Source organism: Heptranchias perlo, chromosome 25 (genome assembly GCF_035084215.1).
Source record: "Heptranchias perlo isolate sHepPer1 chromosome 25, sHepPer1.hap1, whole genome shotgun sequence".
NCBI lineage: Eukaryota > Metazoa > Chordata > Chondrichthyes > Hexanchiformes > Hexanchidae > Heptranchias > Heptranchias perlo.
The window spans coordinates 9,395,448-9,417,974 of NC_090349.1; the positions used below are offsets into that span (position 1 = coordinate 9,395,448).

The 22,527-nt window shown below is 44.5% G+C and overlaps 1 protein-coding gene across 1 annotated transcript in view; it reads right to left on the reverse strand.

Moving 5' to 3' along the window:
- The window catches only part of LOC137341981 (peptidyl-prolyl cis-trans isomerase FKBP8-like), a 28,486-nt gene that overhangs the window by 266 nt on the left and 5,693 nt on the right, over positions 1 to 22,527 (reverse strand). The window contains exons 3-9 of the mRNA XM_068005541.1: positions 21,821 to 21,912; positions 21,569 to 21,738; positions 12,311 to 12,396; positions 7,592 to 7,797; positions 6,432 to 6,604; positions 6,249 to 6,326; positions 2,674 to 2,796 (exon numbers count right to left, since the gene is read on the reverse strand). Of these exons, the coding sequence (XP_067861642.1) occupies positions 2,674 to 2,796; positions 6,249 to 6,326; positions 6,432 to 6,604; positions 7,592 to 7,797; positions 12,311 to 12,396; positions 21,569 to 21,738; positions 21,821 to 21,884 (900 nt within the window). The 5' untranslated portion in view covers positions 21,885 to 21,912. The remainder of the gene's footprint in view (positions 1 to 2,673; positions 2,797 to 6,248; positions 6,327 to 6,431; positions 6,605 to 7,591; positions 7,798 to 12,310; positions 12,397 to 21,568; positions 21,739 to 21,820; positions 21,913 to 22,527) is intronic.

A 22,527-nucleotide genomic window follows, 5' to 3' on the forward strand; every position in this document is an offset into this window, starting at 1 on the left:
AAAAGACGAAAAAAAAACTGGAGCTGGAAACAGCAGAGAAACAACATGACAAAGCAAAGAGGGGAGAAGTAGCGAGGCATCCTCTCAGCGCTGTGATGATTATAAGGCTCAATTTGGATGATAATGTACTTGGGTCCTGGACTATAAATTGCTCTCTGACCAATAGGCAATATTATTACCAACTGAGTCAGGCTGACAGTGACGATAAGAGAGTTCTGAGGGGAAAGTGAAAATGGTTACAGAGTAATTGAAATGGAGTTCAGAAAATCACGAGGCAAAGATTTTAGATTCTAGAATGAGTATTGTAAATGGGAAGTCACCACCACAGTCTCGCAGTTTTTTCTCCCTCTTATCTGAGATACTAGGGTTATTTTCCATGATGAAAATGTTTAATTACAAGGGACAGCCAGCTGAAATGGTCAGATCTCGTCACCATAAACAGAATTGGATTTAATCCCGCTGTTTTGGTAGCTAGGTATATAGTTTCTGTTAGTTTATATCCTAATTGAGAATGAGTATGTGTTTCTGCTTTGCCCCTTTCTCAATCTTGAATCATGAATCTCAATCCTGAATGAAAGGTGAAGATGGTGGATCTGTGCATAAATGTTTAACGGAGTTTCAACTCCATCTAAATGTTGTACATAACACAGTGATGTCGATTATGCCATTTCTCAAAGGTTTCTGCCAAAGAATCCCTGTGGAAATGCCATCCCAGTGGTATCACTAAAGGTCAGCATTAAGACCGAGTGGATTAGTTGAACTTGGCCAGCAAATTATCATGTTATATGCAAAGAAGACTTAGAACCTGAGAATGGAATCAGGACTGGACAGAGTCAGACAGAGCAACAGCAATAATAACTTGCGTTTACACAGGCATGTTGATGTAGAAAGTTTTTCCAAGGCACTTAACAGAGGCAGGAAGGAGAAAATAAACAAGAGTAGAGATGCCAAGTTATGGAGGGAGAGAAGAGATTAGATGAGGTGATGAAAAGCTTGGTTAAAAGATGGGTTTTGAGCAGGCTTATAAAGGCGGTGAGAGAAGGAGCAAGGTGGAGGGTTTGAGGGAGACAGTTCCCGAGAGTCAGGCCAAATCAGCTGAAACCTCTACCACCAACAGTAGGAAAAAAGAGAGGGAGGGATGAACAAAAGGCCAGAGTTGGATGACTGTAGGGTGTAAGAGAGGATTACAAGGCCAGAGGGGGTTGCAGAGATTCCATGGGCTGAGGCCATGGAATGATATGAAGATGAGGAAAAGGATTTTAAATTTAATGCATTGGAGCCAGTGTAAGTCAGCAAAGTGGGGGTGAGGGGTGCATCGGACTTAGTCGCACATTTTGGGTAGCTGAGTTTTGGACCAGTTGGTGTTCATAGAGGGTGGGAGATCAGCGAGAATGTCATTAGAGAAATCAAGCCTAGAAATGGCAAAGCATTGGTAAGGGTTTTAGCAGCGGATGGGCAGAAGCGGGCAATGTTGCGGAGGTGGATATAAGCTGCCTTGGTAATGGATAGGATCTGGGGTTTAAAGCTCAGCTCTGGGTTAAACAGGACACCAAACTTTTGTGTACAGAGACAAAGCAGGAAAAAGAGAGACAGACAGAAGCGAGTTTAGGTAAATTCATCACTCCTGTGTTTTCAGTGGGGAGCTGCACTCAAAGGCATTGTAGGTCAGAGAATCGAAGCTACGATGATATAACCCCATATATAACCCCATCTCTGACCCACACACTTCAAACACGGCTTCCCTGCTTGGAGTGCAGTAGTGCTGAATTTACCCGTTACTGTCAGTCAGAGCGGGTTTACATTCAGAAAGAGCTGAGAGAGATGAGATGTGGAGCTATAAGGGACAGAATGAGGATAGAGCACTACAAAGGAGGAAGCGGAGCAGCAAAGCACTGCAGAAGAGAGCGAGGAGATGAAACAGGCAGGAGAGGTAACTCGGATACAAGTGGAGTGGGCAGGAAGAAGGCTCTGAGATAAATGCAGTAGGTGGGAGGCAGGAATCTGATATATTTGGAGCAGGTAATACATAGAATTACATAGAATGTACAGCACAGAAACAGGCCATTAGGTCCAACTTGTCCATGCCAGTGTTATTATGCTCCATATGAGCCTCCTCCCACCCTACTTCATCTAACCTTATCAGCATATTCTTCGATTCCTTTCTCCCTCATGTACTTATCTAGCTTCCCCTTAAATGCATTACGGCTCACTGATACAATTACAAGCAGAGAGCAAGCAAGGAATGACTGCTTGTCTGATTGAGCAAGAATTCTAAGCATTCAACATACCCACAAACACCATCAGTGCATTTGGAACACGTGAGAGCTTGCTCATGTTACGCGATATTTAAGCAGGTACCCCAGAGACTTACACATTTTCCTTTTAAAATGTTGCGTGGTAAGTTAAATCTCACACCCCTGTGACAACCGGTACCATCAGTGATCCATCTTCAGTCTCAATGGGTTTCAAATCACAGAGAATTCACACACTTTTGCCCTAAGTGGTGAATAACAGAAACCCACTCGTAAACCCATGCCCAAGAAATGTAAATGAGGCTCTGATGGGAAAAGACCCAAGCCTAGGTTCTAACAGGAATGAACCTGGCAACTGTTGTTCTGGAAATGTGTCCCTTGAGTCCCATCCAATCCTGCCAGTGGGTAATTTCAAGCCTACCTTAAAGGCCTTGTGCCTGGTGACTTGCAGTGTTGAGCTGCGATCGCCAAAATTCTCTGCAATACCGGATATTCTCTTTTTGGTCCATGTGCTAATAATAGTCTTAATTTCCTCTTTAATTTCCTGGAGGTGTAAACAGCGGCACACCGTGACATAGACCATAGCATTACATGGTCTGAAGCATTGTTACATCCTGAAATTACTCTCTCAGGTAGAGCCACAGTGAATGTCTGCGAATGCAATCTCGGTAGCTGAACAACAGAAGAGCGCATGGAATGAGAAAAGTCTATTCAGGCCCTTAAGCTCACTGCTCACACAAACTATGTTCGACTTATTGACTTATTCCATCTCCTGAGACCCTGCTTTGTATAATTTCTCCCTGAACCTCAAAGATAATCAAGTAAAAGTTCAGAATGTCCATCCATTCGCATATGTCTCCACTATTCAACCCTGGCTGGTGGCTTCCTACCAATGATATTTCAGCAACATTTCCACTTATCCAAAAAAGCACTAAGAATTCTGTAATCTAGGTGTAGAAATGTGCAAAACGTATGTGTAACAGTTTCAGCAAGATGTAGAACCGAGAAGGCTCAGTGTTCCCAGGTCTAAAAGAAATTGGGGGAGATTTTCTATAGGGTTCTTCCCAACTCCTGCTGTAACTTCGACTGGCAGAAACCCTGGGGAAATGGCCAATTTCAACCATTTCCACCACTTCTCCAATGGTTCCGCCAGTGTTAGGGTGGGAGATCGGGAGACACGGGAGAGGGTCTCACAAACAAAACGGTTAGAAAATGGGGTAAATAGGTGAAAGGGGGAGGGGAAATCTATAAATGCAAGAGATTTGAAGACACAAACATGTTGGGAAACATAGTGGTAAGCCACTTCCGAAAAGAGGTAAAAAAAAACAGGCTAACGCTACAGACGTCCACCTCCCCGAATACGTCAGCACTGTGATCTGGTGAAGGGTTTACACCCAACCTGCCCCAACCCCTCTCCCGATAAACTAATAGATCCACCCTTCCTGACCAGCATTCCGGCTGTAAATAAAATGCAGGAAAAAGCTACAATCTTGTTACTACAATCAACATCCAGACCAAAATGGTTCTCTTTTTTTCCAATCAAAAAGAGAAACATGTTTCAGGTCTGCTATTTGTCACCCAATCTATGGAAAATAAATTTAAAATGAGACAATAAGTATTTACAAATACAATTTAAAAATATATAATTTATGAAAATACATTATCATGAATATTCTATAATCTGCATTTTTCTGAAATTTTTGAATGACAAAATTATACTTCAATTCAGATTTTGTTCAGAATTATGATTATGCACCCAAGTGCAGTCACAACATTATAAAAATGTTGACCATAAGTGAAAGAAAAGGACCAGAAACCAGAAAGGACACCAAATCTGTGCTAACGAAGAGTTACCTATTTCCAAAGAACAATGCTCATCCCATAGACAAGGACAATTAACTTCTAGTACAGGTGACGTTTTGCACAGATTTGTCCCCGTCTTCCACCACCACCACTTACAAAAGTGAATAATGTATTTGGATCTGTTTGCTGCTGTCTGTGATCTGTTGTCCTCAGGTACTGTCCCTCTCCCTTTCAAACCTGCCCTCGACCCCTCTGTGCTGGGAACTACCAATTTCCAACCTCCCTTTCCTCTCCAAAATCCTTGAATGTGTTGTTGCCTCCCAAATCTGTGCCCATCTTCCCCGCAAGTCCATGTTTGAATCTCTCCAATTAGGTTTCTTCCCCGCGTTGCATTCAATCGGCCCTTATCAAAGTCTCAAATGCATCCTCTGTGACTGTAACTGTAATGCAATTTTTGACCAAGCTTTTGGTCACCTGTCCTAATATCTCCTTCTTTGGCCCGGTGTCAATTTTTGGGTGACGAAGCTCCTGTGAAGCGCTACGTTAAGGGTGCTATATAAATGCAAATTGTTGTTGTCCTCTTCCAATTCTCAGTGTAATTATTCTGAGCTGATTTTTATAAAAGTCCCATCCTTGCTACTTTTTGCTTCCTTCTACATTTTAAAATATTTCCGCTTGGTCCCCATTGGGAATAAAGGAGTAAATTTTACTATATAGCACCACCAGTGCAGAGCTTTTTGTAACAGGAGTGTATATTGGGAATTGTTGCCTGATTCAAGATTCGCACTGCATTCCACCCATTCATTTTAAATCATAAAATGTACTCCATTGTTTTTTTCTCCGTGTCTTAAAATGATCATTAAAACATTCCTTTTTCTTATTCCCTAGCTCTGCTTTCAATTTCATCCTAACCAAAGACTGGGAATTACTATTGGTGATATTAGTTGACAAACACAACGCATTTGTATATCGTTCCTCTGTCCACTATTTTAATGGAGCCGTTAACCCATATAAAATAAATAGGTTAACCCCTCCCTTAAGACAGTAGACAGAGGAAAGTCATAAAAACGCATTAAGTGTACATCCACTATTGTCGCCAATTGTATTTTCCAGCGTTAGAGCTCTTTTCACAACTTCAGGGCTCCCTCCTCCAAAGTCATCCACCTCCATGTTTTATTTTTTGACTTTAGCCTGTATTACCATATTAAATCTAACTATGCAATGATCACTAGAAACCAAGGGTTGGATTTTCCTCAACGTTATCTAGCAGAGGAAATTGATGGAAAATTGGGCAAGGCGGCTGACTGCCACAAGTCCAACCAACCTGGATTTCCCTCCGCATCCTCCCACTCCAGCGGGGAAGTCCACTGGCCACCCATTCAATCCTTGCCATATGTAAGTGACGGTGGGGATGCAGGGCCTATCAATCCGATAGATTTTCCTGCCATCTACTGCACCAACATCAGTAGAGGTGTGGCATCGGTCCCTGGGCAGCAGCAAAAGGGTCAATTGGAGCTCCTTTTTGAGAGAGAGGGCACCGCTCCCCCTCCTCAGGTCAGTAGAATGCATCTTGTTCAGGCCTCGCTCCGTCTGGGCGCCCAGACCTCCATTCTTCTTCACCTCTACAGAGTGCTTCTGCTGCCTTTAAGAGTTGGTTTGTCTTCTGGTGCTGCCTGCAGCATCCCATAAGCATACTGGCAAGGATCCTGCCGGTAGCCTGTCCTACAGAGATAAACAGCACAACCCAGGGTCATGTTGGGGTCAGGGCAGCGGGCCCAAGTCCTCTCCCAGCAGGAGGAGGAAAATTCAGCCCCAAATATTTGCCGATATCCAAGGTTACTAACAAATTCTTATGGACTGCTAAATGTTAAATCAAATTTAACACCTATCATCAGAATCAGCCTATATATTCATCAATACCGTGCTCTTCCAATGCAGTTAGTTATAAGCTAAAACACTACCGTATCGCTCTCAGTCTCCCTTCCTTCTGCAATCTCCAGGCTTTAAAAGTTTAGGATTGGCATCACCTAATCACCATTTGATTTATTCCATTTCCCCTCCCACTCTTTCCAACTTTGACGCTGTTCTGCACTTTAGGACTTGGCCCTTCACCTGGAATTTGTCAGTTAATGAATGACAAGATTTCTTCCATTACCCAATGCCCTAATTGGAAAGAACATAAAGTCCACTCACCGGGTGCTCTGGCTGCACAGCTAAGGCTTTCTTTAAGAAGACGATGGAAAGGGGATATATCTGCTGCATTGCCAACACCTGAGACAATTGCAAAGAAAACAACGATTGGTCATTTCAGCCTATGGCATTCCAAATACGGGTAGTGTTACAAAGAAATCAGCAGCTAATGAATAACAGACCTACCTTGCCCTTCCTGAACAAGGCCTTGCAGTGGTGAGGCCGGTGCTGCAGGACAATATCACAGCAGGAGATTGTCTCCTTTAAGTTTCCTGTCTTTAAGTGACAGGCTGCCATATTGCTGTAACACTTCACTTTCTCATCAAGAAGCATGTCCTTCTTTTCAAGATTTATCTCACCTAAAGAAAAAATGTATAATCTGAATGTGCCACTCACAGAAATTTCATACTGACAGATATTTAGTCCAGCAAACCCTGGTTATGTCCATTCTGCCTGGATTCACGTCTCTTCTTGTAAGAGGGCAAGCAGGTAGCCCACTCCCAGATCTCTACTAATAACCCAGCCACCCATCTCAAGACTCCTACCAAGATGGCGGTGACTACAGCACCAGCATCAACAGGGCAGTAAGTGACCCAATGCCATTTTCAGCCTGCTATGGTTTACATCGAGTGGCTACAGTTAAAATCAGCCTTTGTCACGAAGCGGCAGTGATCCAAAAGCAGTGCCACCATTTCAAAATCCTAATGGGAAACATCAAAAGCATTTGGGGAAAGTGTGGGGAAATGGGATTGGAGTAGATAGCTCTGGTTGAAGAAATGGAGCAGCTGGGTGACAAGCGGCTTTGTCTGACACTGACCAGGAGGAGCAGAAAGGGGAAAAAAGGAGGAAAAATGTTCACACAAAAGGGGTTGGATGCACATTATGCACCAGCCCAGCAGGAACCCTCCCCTCATTACAATAAACCTACTCAGCTCAACCAACAAGGAAATCTCTCATTAGACTACAACTCATCCAACCCAGCCCTCCAGGAACACTCCGATTTGACTCAATCTACTCCACGCTAGCCCACAAGAACCCACCCTCCAATTACATTGAACCTTCGCCACCTCCAAGAATCCAACCAACTAAGAACACACCCACTGGACTATATCTACTTTGCATCAGTTCAATAAGCTAAATGTAATGTGACCAGCTCGCTAGGAACTTCACACAGTACACACCTGCTCTACCCCAACCTACTATGGGTAGAAAGGCATTCAATTAACAAGAGTTAACTACTGAAATTACTGAGCTATCAGCTGTGACTATAATAGATGAAGATAGAAAATGGGTTGGGGTTCCAATCTCAGGCATTGATTGAGATGGAGTTGACTGTACTTCAGTACCTGTGGAGCTTGACTCTATGATCTTCAATGCACAAATATAGGTAAGGAGTGCCAGGTGATAGTCCTTACTCTGGAAATAGTTATTGCCTTTCTCCCGCTCTCTATTAATTAACTCGAGCTGCTCTTCCTCTGATTTTTCCTTTATACAGGTTCCACTGATCGACAAGAGTTTTACTTCAAGGAGTAATCTAGATCCTGGTGGCTGGCTGAGGGTATGCAAAGGTACAACAGTTTTACTTGGTGGCAGTGTGACCTATTCTGCCATATGCATATTTATGAAGCTTAATTGATTTGGTGTCATCTTTTATTTTGTAAACACATCATGAGATAAAGCATATTAAAAATGAATCATCTTATCACTTGCATGTGATGCTATTATGTTGAAAATTATGCATACCTCTTACTCTCTCTCACAGTATGGGGGTCATTAGACTTCAATATTTCAAGTTTGTTGTCCTGGATCATTACCGTGCCCACATTTACTGCTACTAACTTGCTAAGATTTGGGAAGAATTGAATCCTTGAGCACCAGAGGTCTCTATCTAGTCCATTTAAAAAGTAGATGTTAGGTTGCACCAGTGTAGAGAAAATAACATTCTTCTAGACTGATCTTGTATTCCAGCTGTGCTGAGAACCACCCAGGTCCAAAAGAGCTGTCCTGCAGGACCAGGACTATATCAATCATGCAGAGTAAAGTGTTAATTATGTGAATCAATGAGTCTTGTTGAAGAAAAGTCATCTCTACAAATATAAGGTCAAACAGAATAGATGGCAGAGGATAAGCCACCAGTTGCCCTGATCTAGCACAAAGAGGTTAATCCATTGGTATTAGCCTCAGTAAATAACTTCTTGTTAAATATAGAAACCCACTTAATAATCAAGGAGTCTAGACCAAATTTATAATGTGGATACAGAAAGGCATTCAATTCACAAAAGTTAACTACTGAAATGAGTTATCAGGTGTTCATTCAAAGATCTTCTCTGCCTCAACTGACACTTTGCTATTGCAGCAAGCAACTTCCTGTTGGTGACCTTTTGTGTTGTCTCTACCCACTTTACTATGAATCCAATCTGCTCAGAGTGGAATATCGCCATTCAATAAGTCAAATATTAGTCAAAATTGTTAAATATTTATGATTTAAGCTCTGCATTGAAAAGGGATATTGGCCTGCAGCTGTCCTTTTATTTCTGGATCCCTCCCTTCCATATGGATGATAACATTGAAGGCCAGAATCATCATCCCAGTAACGTTTCTGCTATGAAGGTTTTGCACCAAAAATGGCAGTTCTGCTTTATTGATATGCGCAGTAACCAATTCTTCCTTTACCAGTCCCATCTTTACAGTGAGCTTTCTTATTAGCTCTCTGTCCTTGTCAGCCTGACTTCAGAAAGGAGGGCACAAGTTCTTCCTGTACAATGAGATTCCTGAAGCTTGGTATAAAGAAAGTTAAATTCAACATCAATTCTCTCAGATGAGAAACTCAGCTCATTTTTTTATTATTCGTTCACGGGATGTGGGCGTCGCTGGCAAGGCCGGCATTTATTGCCCATCCCTAATTGCCCTCGAGAAGGTGGTGGTGAGCCGCCTTTTTGAACCGCTGCAGTCCGTGTGGTGACTGTTCTCCCACAATGCTGTTCGGAAGGGAGTTCCAGGATTTTGACCAAGCGACAATGAAGGAACGGCGATATATTTCCAAGTCGGGATGGTGTGTGACTTGGAGGGGAACGTGCAGGTGGTGTTGTTCCCATGCGCCTGCTGCTCTTGTCCTTCTAGGTGGTAGAGGTCGCGGGTTTGGGAGGTGCTGTCGAAGAAGCCTTGGCGAGTTGCTGCAGTGCATCCTGTGGATGGTACACACTGCAGCCACAGTGCGCCAGTGGTGAAGGGAGTGAATGTTTAGGGTGGTGGATGGGGTGCCAATCAAGCGGGCTGCTTTATCTTGGATGGTGTCGAGCTTCTTGGGTGTTGTTGGAGCTGCACTCATCCAGGCAAGTGGAGAGTATTCCATCACACTCCTGACTTGTGCCTTGTAGATGGTGGAAAGGCTTTGGGGAGTCAGGAGGTGAGTCACTCGCCGCAGAATACCCAGCCTCTAACCTGCTCTCGTAGCCACAGTATTTATATGGCTGGTCCAGTTAAGTTTCTGGTCAATGGTGACCCCCAGGATGTTGATGGTGGGGGATTTGGCGATGGTAATGCCATTGAATGTCAAGGGGAGGTGGTTAGACTCTCTCTTGTTGGAGATGGTCATTGCCTGGCACTTATCTGGCGCGAATGTTACTTGCCACTTATGAGCTCAAGCCTGGATGTTGTCCAGGTCTTGCTGCATGCAGGCTCGGACTGCTTCATTATCTGAGGGGTTGCGAATGGAACTGAACACTGTGCAGTCATCAGCGAACATCCCCATTTCTGACCTTATGATGGAGGGAAGGTCATTGATGAAGCAGCTGAAGATGGTTGGGCCTAGGACACTGCCCTGAGGAACTCCTGCAGCAATGCCTCCTTCCCCACATTGCTGAATATGGGTGAAGTTCTCCGTTTTTAATAGACTGGGCAAGGATTTCCCAGCATTCTCTCCTTGCTCATAGGAATTGAAGCAGCTCTTGAACAAAGCAAATTCAGTCTTTTTTTCTCATTAATATGCAATTTGAGAATATACCTTCAATGCAATAGAGTCACAGTAAAGTGTAACAAGCTAACACAGTTTGAAAGCATTTCAAAACATCCAATAATCAACGCATTAAAAAAAAACTGAAATAAATCAGGTCACACCAGAAAATACGTGTGACACATCAGTTGTCGGCCATGTTCAAATTGTACATTCTTCTATCACTGATAACACTCAGTCACTTGTCCATTGATTTGGGTGTTTGGAGATCTACTTCATATGATTCCACAAATCATGTGGGCTGTTATTGCACACACATTACTGTCATAATTTCCCAGATCTAACTAGTGAGCAGGTACTGGATAGATCCTCACAAGTTTCACGGGGAAATGTGGAGTTCCCCAGACAGCAATTTAACCTTGTTGATCATCATTATAATTGGAAATGTTAGTATGCAGTGATCATCAGGCAGTCACTGACCATCGGAATTATTTCTGAGATCCGTTTAAAAGGGGTTATATGCCCAGTGTACACACATTCACTGTCATCTATCAGAACAGGTGCAGGGACAATGGTGATGATGTTCACTTTGTGGTAGAGAAAAGCAGTCAAGTAATTACAACAATATAATAGCGACTGTATCTTAAACAATGAAAATGTGTCCAATTAACTAACATGGGCAAATGCTGTCAATAAATTAAACCTCTCGTTTGTCCCTGATAATTTTTCAGCCAGTCAGCAAGTGTCCAAACTGCTAAATGAAGCACTTTAAATGCACACTCTATACGTAAACTCAGACTGAAAACAACTTAAAGATCAAGTCTAACCACTGCTTTGACCAAAAGTGCACATAATATAGTTCCCCAGATGGTGAGCTCCTAAGTTGAAGTCTGCCACCACACCTGCCTACAGGAGTAGGAGAAGTGAAAAAGCCTACAGCACTAGCAATTCATTCAAAAACCTGGTGCCTTTAATGCAGCCCCTTCACTTGCTCTGTAAATTTTGGGATAGGTATTATTCCTAAAAGTATTCCCTTGTTTTCTCTCAGTGGACCATAGGAGGAGGAGGCACCCTTACTCCCAACTCTGGTAACATTTACCAGGGCCAGAGATGGTAACTTTGTGAATGCTATCGATATAAATTAATACTGTTATATAGAGTATCTAGATTACATTTTATTATGTAACTGACCAACACTGCATATTATATTGGATTAATATTCTTTAAAAATCATCACTGGTTATTATATAGGGACCAACACTACTTATTATATGTAGCATGATATTGTCAATTGAACTGAAGTCAGTGTTCACTTTCAGTATCAGTAATTCTCTCCTCCTACCGTGTGTAAACGTTATCGGGTGAGCACGTGATTGAGCCCTGAATCAGCTTCCCATAACAACTCTCCCTATGAGGTCATTTTTTATTTTAGGTCCCGCTATTTTAATTTTCTGGGGAAGAAAACTTATACATTGTTCCCCATTACTACTCCTCATAGGCACTTACAGAGAACAAAACAGCCACCTGATAGACCTTGTGCCCATTGCTTGAACACTTGGCAGTTTAATACGTCTTCAGACACAGTGCAAGGTGAGGGGAGGGATTGCCCATTGACCTGTGATTTAGGTGTCTGGCATAATGAGTCTTTCGTTTGAATAATGAGTAAACCATGCACTCTCCAATTAGTTCCACAGACGATAGAGGAGGAGAAGAGGCTTAGCAAAGGTCGGGAGAAGCAGAAGTCCTTACAAAAAATAGTTTGGCCTGCTGCCTACATGGGGCCCTCACCGTTTCCTCCCATGATCACAACCCCTTACCTTGCTGCAGGCCAGGGCGCCCCGATATTGGCCCGTCTTAATCCGGCGAGCTGCATCAGGACGTCTATTTAGCCGCCCGCAGCTCACCGATTCGATCTAAATGAGGGCGGGGGCCTCAAAATCCCAGCTGCCACTTCGCAGCCGGGATGGGCTCTTACTGGTCGGCCACTCAAATATCAAAATCAACCCATGTAGAGTTAGAGCTGGGACCAAGTTGCAAACTTTGGGAAGTTTGTGTTATGACAACAGTACAAGCCCTATTCATTATTAACTAACAATGCATTCAATCATACCACCTTGACCATGGGGAACAAAATCTCACGTCAGCAAGGATCAGAAGAGTTTCCTCCACCTTCATCAAAGGAACACAGATCTCAAGAGCCTTTGAAAGAGAAAGCAAGTGTTACAATGACGTTAAGTGTAAGTACAATCTCTATGGAAAAATCTCAAATCCTGCTGAACAACATTAACCAAAATTGTTAATTATTGTTAATAAATTGTTAATTATTCACATCTCTTTAGGAGTTGCATTTTGTGCTGATGAAGGTGAGGGGTGTCTGGGGGGAATGGACCACTTTATACCTTTTGCAACAAATGTCAGCATGAATAGGGATGATTCCACAGTTCAGGCAAAAAATGGAGCCGGATCACTGTGAGCAGATGTCCCATACATGGTGATTAGTGAACTAACCTCACCAAATTCAACAAAGTTAACTCATTTAAATAATTATTGTGTGATCCCTGTGCATTTCTCATGCATGCAGTGAGTTCTATGAATAAAAGGGGGCACAGAATCAGGAGAGCAGCCAGTCTTAAAGTGCTACTGCTGCTCCATTTAAACACTGGTGTTTATAGACATATAGGGCCCGATATTACCAGGGCGGCTGGGGGGAGCGATTGGGTGCGTGGGTAACGCGCCCGGTGAAATCAGACTGCCCCGCGCGCTATCGCAGGCTGATTGGATCCACTTACCTCTTGTTCCAGGTTCCCCGCTGCTGAGCTGCGCGGCGGGCGGACTGCGTATGCGCAGTAAGGTCCGTCAGCTGGAGGAGCCCTATTTAAAGGGGCAGTCCTCCACTTACTGATGCTGCAAGAAATAGGAAAAATTACAGCATGGAGCAGCCCAGGGGGAAGGCTGCTCCCAGGTTTAGTGATGCCTCACTCCAGGTATCATTGGATGGGGTGAGGAGGAGGGGGAGGACAGAGATCTACCCCCGGCGGGCGGGAGGAAGCGGCCTGCCTCTGCCACCAAGAAGGCCTGGCTCGAGGTGGCAGAGGAGGTCACCTGCACCACCAACATATCGCCCACCTGCATACAGTGCAGGAGGCGCTGCAATGACCTAAGTAGGTCAGCCAAAGTGAGTACACTTACTCATTCCCCTACACTCCGTCTGCCACATCACCGCCCCCACCCCACATCTCCTTCTGCACTGCCAACACTACTCTGTCACATCACCCCTCACACCCACTCAAAGTTCATCCTCATCTTACCTGCACTTACTCACCTTGCCAGTACTCATCCCGCCACTACCACTCAACCCAATCCTCATATAATCTCATGGCTCTATCTCATACTTACCCTCTCATGCATCTCTTTCACGGTCAGCCTCACTCAACCTGCCACTACCCGTGCTGCAGCCACAGGGCATGCATCACATATGTGCAGTAGGCAGCGTAAGGCAAACGTGTCGTGAGCATGAAGGGGATGCACAAGGTTGTTTGAGGGTTTGTCATGGTTTTTCCTTATATTTAATTTCTGAGCAACTCACATTACATATTATATTGGCACCACTACTGTCACGTCTTTGCGAATCTTGTCTGGTTTGTGCAATAATGCCCTTTCCTGAGGATCACAATGAAGACCCACAACTGATGCCACCCATTGTGTCACTGCAGAGTGGGTGTAGGTGTATTTGCAGGGCTCTTTTGTGCAGACGACTGAGAGACGTCGGCGATGTCTCCGGTGGCACCCTGGAAGGATGCGGAGCAGAAGTTGTTGAGGGCAGTGGTGACTTTGACAGACTCTGTGCACTGCTGCTCAGAGAGGTCCAGGAAGCTGAGCCTTGGTCTGTGAACCCTGTGGCGAGGGTAGTGCCCTCTGCGACACATCTCTCTCTGCGGTTGCCCTCCCTCCTGCTGTGCAGGTGGATGTGTCACAGCACTGTGTTGTGGAGCTCCACGTGTCAGAGGTGGACGGCGTGGATGGCGAGGCCGGCGATGCTGTTCGCCCTCTGAGGAGGTCATGTCTGCAGCTACAGCGGCCCCCATCCAGAAGATGTACATCTGAGGGGGTCCGCAAGGTAGGTACATGTGTCTGGACACCAGGTTAAGTGTGCAAGTTGGTGAATTTTATTGTTAGGAGGAGGGAGGTGGAGGCCAAACTGTGTCCAAAGTGACAGAGCGGCCTCCTGCAATGAGTGAGGGTCTCCCCCCACCTGTCAAATGGACCTTTGCAGCTGCCACAGGCTGATGGCTGCAACACGTCCATTTGAACTGGCAGTGTTTCCCCCAGTACGGGAAACAGTCCCAGTTGTTTGTAAAATCCCAACCCTCCTGAAATATCTCCTTAATCATGTCTGTAAATGACCTGAAATACCTAAATAAATAGCTTAAGTGGCACCCCGCCGGCTTTAATTGCCTGCAGGAGTCCCACATGCGGGGGCTGCGCGCGCATGTCAGCGCATCTGTGGGAAACCCGGAAGTGGGCGGGTTGGAGCCGGGCTCCCGCCCCGGGAATCCCCGATTTTCGGAGCTCCCCCCGCCACGAACGCACCCGATCACGGGTGCTAAAATCGACCCCATAGGAACAGGAATAGGCCATTCAACCTCTCAAGCCTGACTGATCTGTACCTCAACTCCATTCACCTGCCTTTGCTTGTTATTCCTTGATGCACCTACCCAACAAAAATCTATCAATCTTAGTCTTGAAAATTTCAATTGACCCCCCAGCATCCACAGCCTTTGGGAGGGCAAGTTCCAGATTTCCACTACCCTTTGTATGAAAAAGTGCTTCCTAATTTGTTTGTTGTGGCTGCGTGAACCAGAAGATATGGAAGGTCATCAAGGGGTAGTGGAAAGAACAGTCTCCTTCAATAGTGAAACATTGGATGCTCTGCTGAAAGAGGTACATCAGAGGAAGGAAGCAATAATTGGCACAGAGAAGAACCATCTTGTATGAGCCACTGTGCAACATGCATGGCAGGAAGTGACAGATCAAGTGAACCCTGTTTCACATCCATATAATATGGAAAGAGGTAAGGAATAAATGATCAGGTGTCAGGAAGAATGCAAACTAAGACTGCCCACAGTTTGACAACTTAGTCTATGCCCATAGTATGCTTGTCACTGTGCTGCTAACATGGTGCAGCATCAACAATGAAGCAAGGGAAGCATTGGCATAACCTTTCACATTTGCACACCAAATCTTCCATGTCCTTACTGCTTCAGCTTGAATGTTGTGGCTGCCACAGAAAAAAGCTTCTAATGATACAACACACAACTGTTGCATGTTGTGCCACCAAATCTCTGTGCCATCTGAAATTACTTGCTGTGTTTTCATCAAGTCATAAAAAAGTGGGCTAGAGGTTGGGCACTGGGGTGGCAAATGCTGAAAGCATATGTTTTTCTTGTTTTATAGGTGAAGGCTTCACACAATCAAAGATAGAGAAGCCAGAGTGTCGGCAGGTCTTCCAAATCCCAAATTTTGAATCACCATGAGAAGGCAGCCCTTCAAATCATGAGAGCAGAGGCAATAGAGATTGTGGGCCAAGGAGAACGTGGTGGCTTGGTGGCACCCCAGCAAATTAAGTGTTCTCTTTAACTTCGTGTTTCTACTTCAAACTCAGAAACATGCAGGGACATCTGCCTAACAGCACACTGGCACTCAACATATTGGCATTGGTACTGTGTGCAGAACCATTTCAAGCACAAACCATGCTAACTCGTGTTCCTTTCCTCTTTGTGGAGTGTCTCCCAAAGTGATGTACCTACCACCAGAAATGAGCAACAAGCAGGACCATTTCATGAGCATCTGTCACACACTCCTGATCATGCTCAGATAGATCCACCATGGAGGAATGAGATAGCTGGTCAGGAGGGAGCAAACTGTGAAGCGCACGGAACATGAGAAGGAACAAGCTGAGTTGGCAGCAGAGGAGCAGCAACAACAACAACAACTTGTATTTATAGTGCCTTTAACGTAGTAAAACGCCGCAAGGCGATTCACAGGAGCATTATCAATCAAAATTTGACACCAAGCCACGTAAGGAGAAATTAAGACAGGTGATCAAAAGCTTGGTCAAAGAGGTAGGTTTTAAGGAGAATCTTAAAGGAGGGTGGAGAGGTTTAGGGAGGGAATTCCAGAACTTAGGGCCTAGGCAGTGGAAGGCACGGCCACCAATGGTGGAGCAATGAAAATCAGGGGTGCGCAAGAGGCCAGAAATGGAGAAGCGCAGAGATCTCAGAGGGTTGTCGGCTGGATGGGGTTACAGAAGTAGGGAGGGTTGAGGCCATGAAGATATTTGAAAACAAGGTTGAGGTGGAAGCAGGTGGTCTTGGTGACAGAGAGGATATGGGCAACAACGTGAATGGAAGTCAAGGGTCAGATGTTCCTCTGCTGTAGGACCCATGGATTTTTGCCTTGCAGGAGAATCTTCGGAGCTCCATGCATAGTATGGTGGAAACTCTGCAGCATTGCAGCTCTGAGGCCTGCAGTCACGCAAGATGGTTTAAGAAACCCAGAGTCCACTATGGGGCAAGTGGCAACTCTGGTGCCACCTGCAGGGGTGCTACCTGCAGGGGAGCCACAGAGGACCAAAGTGCGATGTAGTTTCTCTTACGTTTTCTGTGGCTGCTACTATTGAGACCTGGGCTCCAATTTTTAGGAAACTCTCACTTCTGTCTTGGAGAAGCTATGGCAGCAGCCTGAGAAAATCTTATTGGCAAGCGGTTGCCAAGAATCTGTTCAACACAGATCCCGAGCCATCAGCTAGGGGTGCCCAGCAGCCAGTGCACAGCAGGAGGAGGTACAGATGATTGACACAACAGCATCAACCATATCTACTTCTTCCTCCTTCCCTGCCAAGACATCGTGATTACCCCCCACCTCGACCACCCACCCACCCTCCAACCCTGCCGCGGCCTCCTGCTCAATGGTTTTCCATTCCCTGGGTAACAAAACTTTGCAATGCAGAGTAGATGCTGACAATTTTGACAATTAGCAGGGCTGTACAGCAGCACTCTATTAATTTGTTCAAATATCAGAATTTGTGTTTCAACATACCAATTGTTCGTTCCACCAGAATTTGAGTGCAGGCATGAGCCTCATTATATTTGGATTCCACCTCGATCTGGGTGTTTCTCAATGGTATCATTACCCAGGACTCCAGTGGGTAACTTTGCTCCCTTGGCAGGCAGCTTTCTATTTTGTCCACTCCTTCAAATAGCAGTGGCCCAACAGATTTCTGTGAAATGGAGGCATTGTGGCTGCTGCCAGCATATTGTGCGTTAACTTGCGTTATTCTGTTTCTGTGGTCCAACCCCAGCTGCACATTGATGGAGTGAAAGCCTTTTTTATACATATATATGCCATGGATTTGCTGCTCAGGGCGCTGATGGCTAAGTGTGCCATCAATGAAACCCTGCACTTTGGAAAGTACGCCGCCTGGTAACAGTGGTGCACTTTTCATGCTGTTGCCTCCTTTCCATCAGGAAAGTGATTCATCCGGTAAATAAGGCCTTTGTCATTTTTAATCATCGTAGACTGCAGCAAATGTCGTCACTGTTGGCTTTGAAGGAATTGTGCACATAAAAATTTAAAGCTGTGGTAACCTTCACAGAAGTGGGCGTGTCTTTCTCTGTGTTAACTCTTGTCTAGAGGTCATGCTCAAGCCTCCCTTATAGAGTGCAGACAGTGTAGGCTGATCTTCTCAGACTAGTAAGCCTAGGTCTGAAGTCTTGGCTCCTTGGACAATGCCAAGTAGGTGCCTGAGCATCTGCCTTTGTTCCTTTTGCCTCTTTCTCCTCCAAATTCATCACTGTCATTGGAAGGCCAAATGGAATTCCCATATTGAACACTGTTGTTACTGCTAAGCAAACAGTGCTGTGGCCAAACGAGTCTTGCCTAATTGCAGCAGCAAACAGTGGCAGAAAGATCCAAAGATAATGCTGAATCAGCCATATTTAAAAAATTTTTGAGAACTTAAAATTAAACTCACACCTTTTAAAATGTAAACATCTAAAAACAAAGCTATTACGAGTGAACAGCTGAACATAAGTTGCTGATTCATAGTGGGACAAATTTGCATAACGACACATAAGAATTCCAGAGTAATAATCCTCATGCAAACTCTGTGAAAGATCTCAAACATCAGAGTTGGCCCTCAAATGCTCCTTTCTCAGACTTAGCATCTGTTGTGCCCCAACAAAGACCCTTAATTTCCAACTCAAAAAGAGCATCACCTTCTACATAGGCGTGAATTTTCCACTTCTCAATGACAGCCACCCTTGTAATCTGAGTGATACTGAACACATTAGTGCCAAGCTATAGATAAGTTCTGTGCACTCAGGCCGACTATATTGGAAGTGGAGAGATGAGGTAGCAATGGCGATGACCACTAATAAGTATCTAAATTCTCAATATCCACTGCTGCCCAGACTCTAAATCTAAGATGCCTGCTCCTCCTCTAATGCAAGTTGAGTGGGTAAAATGGTGCAGAATCAGGTTTGGAGAACATAAGAAATAGGAGCAGGAGCAGGCCAATCAGCCCCTCGAGCCTGCTCCGCCATTCAATAAGATCATGGCTGATCTGATCCTAACCTCAAATTTAAATTCATGTCCAATTTCCTGCCCGCTCCCCGTAACCCCTAATTCCCTTTACTTCTAGGAAACTGTCTATTTCTGTTTTAAATGTATTTAATGATGTAGCTTCCACAGCTTCCTGGGGCAGCAAATTCCACAGACCTACTACCCACTGAGTGAAGAAGTTTCTCCTCATCTCAGTTTTGAAAGAGCAGCCCCTTATTCTAAGATTATGCCCCCTAGTTCTAGTTTCACCCATCCTTGGGAACATCCTTACCCCATCCACCCGATCAAGCCACAAGGTCTTATAAGGAACAATTCAGTTGTTCCATCGTGTCCTGAGGTCTTTTCCTCTCCTTATATGATACATTTGAACAGCTGTTAATGACTATCCAAATTTGATAATGTGGTTGTTTCAAGCCATTGGCTGCTTCTCTCAAAGCATTTCTTCTCATTACCCCTGTCACACGAATATCAACAATGGTTTTGTTACAAGGGTCCTCCTCCCGAAAATTGCAGTGGCACTGCCACTAGAAGGTCCGCTGTCTTTGGCTATTTTCTATCTATGCTTTACTCTCTAGAAACTGAACTTCAGCCAAACCCTTTATAGTGCAAGCCAACTATTTTGAATACATGTAAATCTTGCACGTACTTGTAAAGCAAATGTGCTTGCCTTGATGGATTTTATGCCAAAAAGCAAACATCCATTACAATATAGGTGCATCGAACGTGTGCTGTGCATTGATGAAGATATACAATTCATCCTTCAGGGGTTTACACCAAGTGAATACAAGGGGGATGTGTCACCCGCTGATTGGAGTAAAAGATCAGAAATAATTAGGATTATTTTTCACAGCCATGGTCTCTGGCACGTGATGTCAGAGTCTGTAGTGAGAAAGGCCAAAAGGACCAGGTGGACTGAGTGAACTAGACACAGCGAAAGGTATGGGCCCTGACAATATCCCAACTTTAGTGCTAAAACCTGTGCATCAGAACTAGCCAATCCCCTAGCCAAGCTATTCCAGTGTAGCTTTGACACTGTATTCTACCCGACAATGTAGAAAACTGCCCATTGACAAATCTAACCTGGCCAATTACCTCCTCCCAATCATCAGCAAAACAATAGAAGAAGTCATCAATAACGACATCAAGCAACACATGCTCACCAGTAACCTGTTCATCGATGCTTTCAGGTTCTGCCAGTGCCACACCGCTTCAAACCTCTTCACACCCTTGATCCAGTCATGAACACAATATCTGAATATCACAGGAGAAGTGAGAGCGGCTGCCCTTAACGTCATAGTATCATAGTAGGTACAACACAGGAGGAGGCCATTCAGCCCATCATGCCTGTGCCAGCTCTTTGAAAGAGCTATCCAATTAGTCCCATTCCCCTGGGAATAGTCATCAAGGCAGCATTCAACTGAATATGGCACCAAAGTGCCTTAGCAAAACTGAGGTCAATGGGGATCAAGGGGAAAACCCTCCACTTGTTGGAGCCATACCTGAAACAAAGGAAGATGGTCATGGTTCCCAGAGGCCAATCATCACATTCCCAGGGCATAATTGTAGGAGTTCCTCAGGGAAGCATCTTCAACTGCTTCATCAATGATCTTCCCTCCTCCAATGATGAAGCAGCTCATGGCATCCTATGGTTGGACCTGGACAACCAAGTTTGGGATGACAAATGGCAGGTAACATTTACACCACGTAATTATCAGCCTATGACCATTTCCAATAAGAAAAAGGTTTAACTGCCTCCCCCTGACCTTCAGCGGCACCACCATTATCGAGTCCCCCATCATCAACACCCTGGGGATCACCACCAGACAGAAGCTTAACTGGATGAGCCATAGAAACAACGTGGCTGCAAGAGTAGGGCAGAGGCTCACCCTTTGATCTCTCAATGCCTCTCCTCATCTACAAGGCTCAAGTCAAGGGTGTGATACAATATTCGCTATTCGCATAGATGGATGCAGCTCCAACAACACTTAAGATACTGGGCACTATCCAGGACAGAGCAGTCTGCTTGGTTGGCGTCCCTACCACTAGACTCAATATACTCCCCCTCCACCACTGGTGCACTCTGGCTGCAGTATGTACATTCTCCAGAACGCACTACAGCAGCTATCCAAGCTTATTCAACAACACCTCCCACACTGCAATCTACCCTAAAGAAGGACAAGAGCAGGAAGATTATGGCAACACCATCATCTCCAAGTTCCCCCCCCCAAGCCATACACCATTCTGACTTGGACAGATACTGCTATTCCTTCATCACTGCTGGGTCAAAATCTTGGAATTCCCTACCTAACACCATCAGCGGAGCACCATAAGATCAAGGTCTGCAATGAGTGAAGGAGAAGACCCACCAGCACCTCGGGGCAACTAGGAATGGGCAATAAATGCGAGCATCACCCACATCCTGACAGCAATAAAAAAGGTTCAGTACATGCAAGAGCATTCCAGAATCTATGAATGGGCCATTCTGTCAGTCTTGCAACAAATGCAATCCATTGGCAATCTAGTGGCTTTGATCTTCAAAAAGACCCAAAAGCAAAGTGAGATAAAGCCAAAAGGCTGGTCCTAATATTCACTGTATAAGACTGACCGATTTTTCTTAAAGGCGCTTTCCTTTTATTTACAGTATGGCAACTTAATTCAGACTATATAAACACGCTTGACATTAAAAATATATTGACTTTAACCTTACGTTGTTAACTTCCTTTAATTTGCTGATTTAACATTCACATACCTCACCGACATGACCACTACCTATCATGAAGCTGAGATTTTGGGGGGGTTCAATATCTTTCCCATTTTCAAGCATTGTCCTTATCCAGATGTTGACAATTTGGCCAGTTTGAGGATTGTCAGGTTGGTCATTGCCGGATTTGAGAGTTGTTTTCTTCAGCAGGCCGTTCCCTAAAGAAACAAGTTTACTGTCATGCTTTGATATACTTATCTCCGTTGTCTTGTTGATAATTGCTTGGCCCATTGTACATACCGAGCACATCAATCCAGCCTTCAAGATATTGCACTGAATCGCAGGCTATATGTTCATGCTCCATGTCACAGAATGTTCTAACAGCTACAGCTCTGTCGGGCACACAAAGATCAGATGCATGTCAAAAATGAGGTAAAAATAATCTCATATGCTGAAAATGGGTGTTCACCATAGAAGGAGCAGCAGTACCTCAGGACTGTACAGTACATACTACAACAAGCCTCAACAGAAGGCTCAGTAGTTTCATGGGCCTGTTGTACACTGGAGGTCTGATTTAGGAGACACCTTAATACTCCCATGCATAATGGTTTGTGAAATCAGGCTACTTTGTAGCGTATATCAGTGACCAGGAGATGTGCCATCTTTTATCATTATCCAAAAAAGGATGGGGTGCAGAATAGGGATGGAACCATCTCTTGAATTTTGGTATTTGCTTTGCCAATGATGGAAATTCATTGAAAACCTTAATAACTAATGTCTCCACATTGTAAGGCACAAAAGTGGACAAGCTGACTCATATTTCCCTTTCAAAAACTGGATAGTGCTCATCCCAATTTGGACAATCCTAGGTACAAATTTTAGGAGGGAAAATTGTAATCCTGTTCAACAAGAGAGTTTCATTAATGTTGCATCATAAATCATTTTCAAAATTTAAAATGATTAAGTGGATGTTCTCAATGTATGAATATGAATTGGAAAACTTAAGC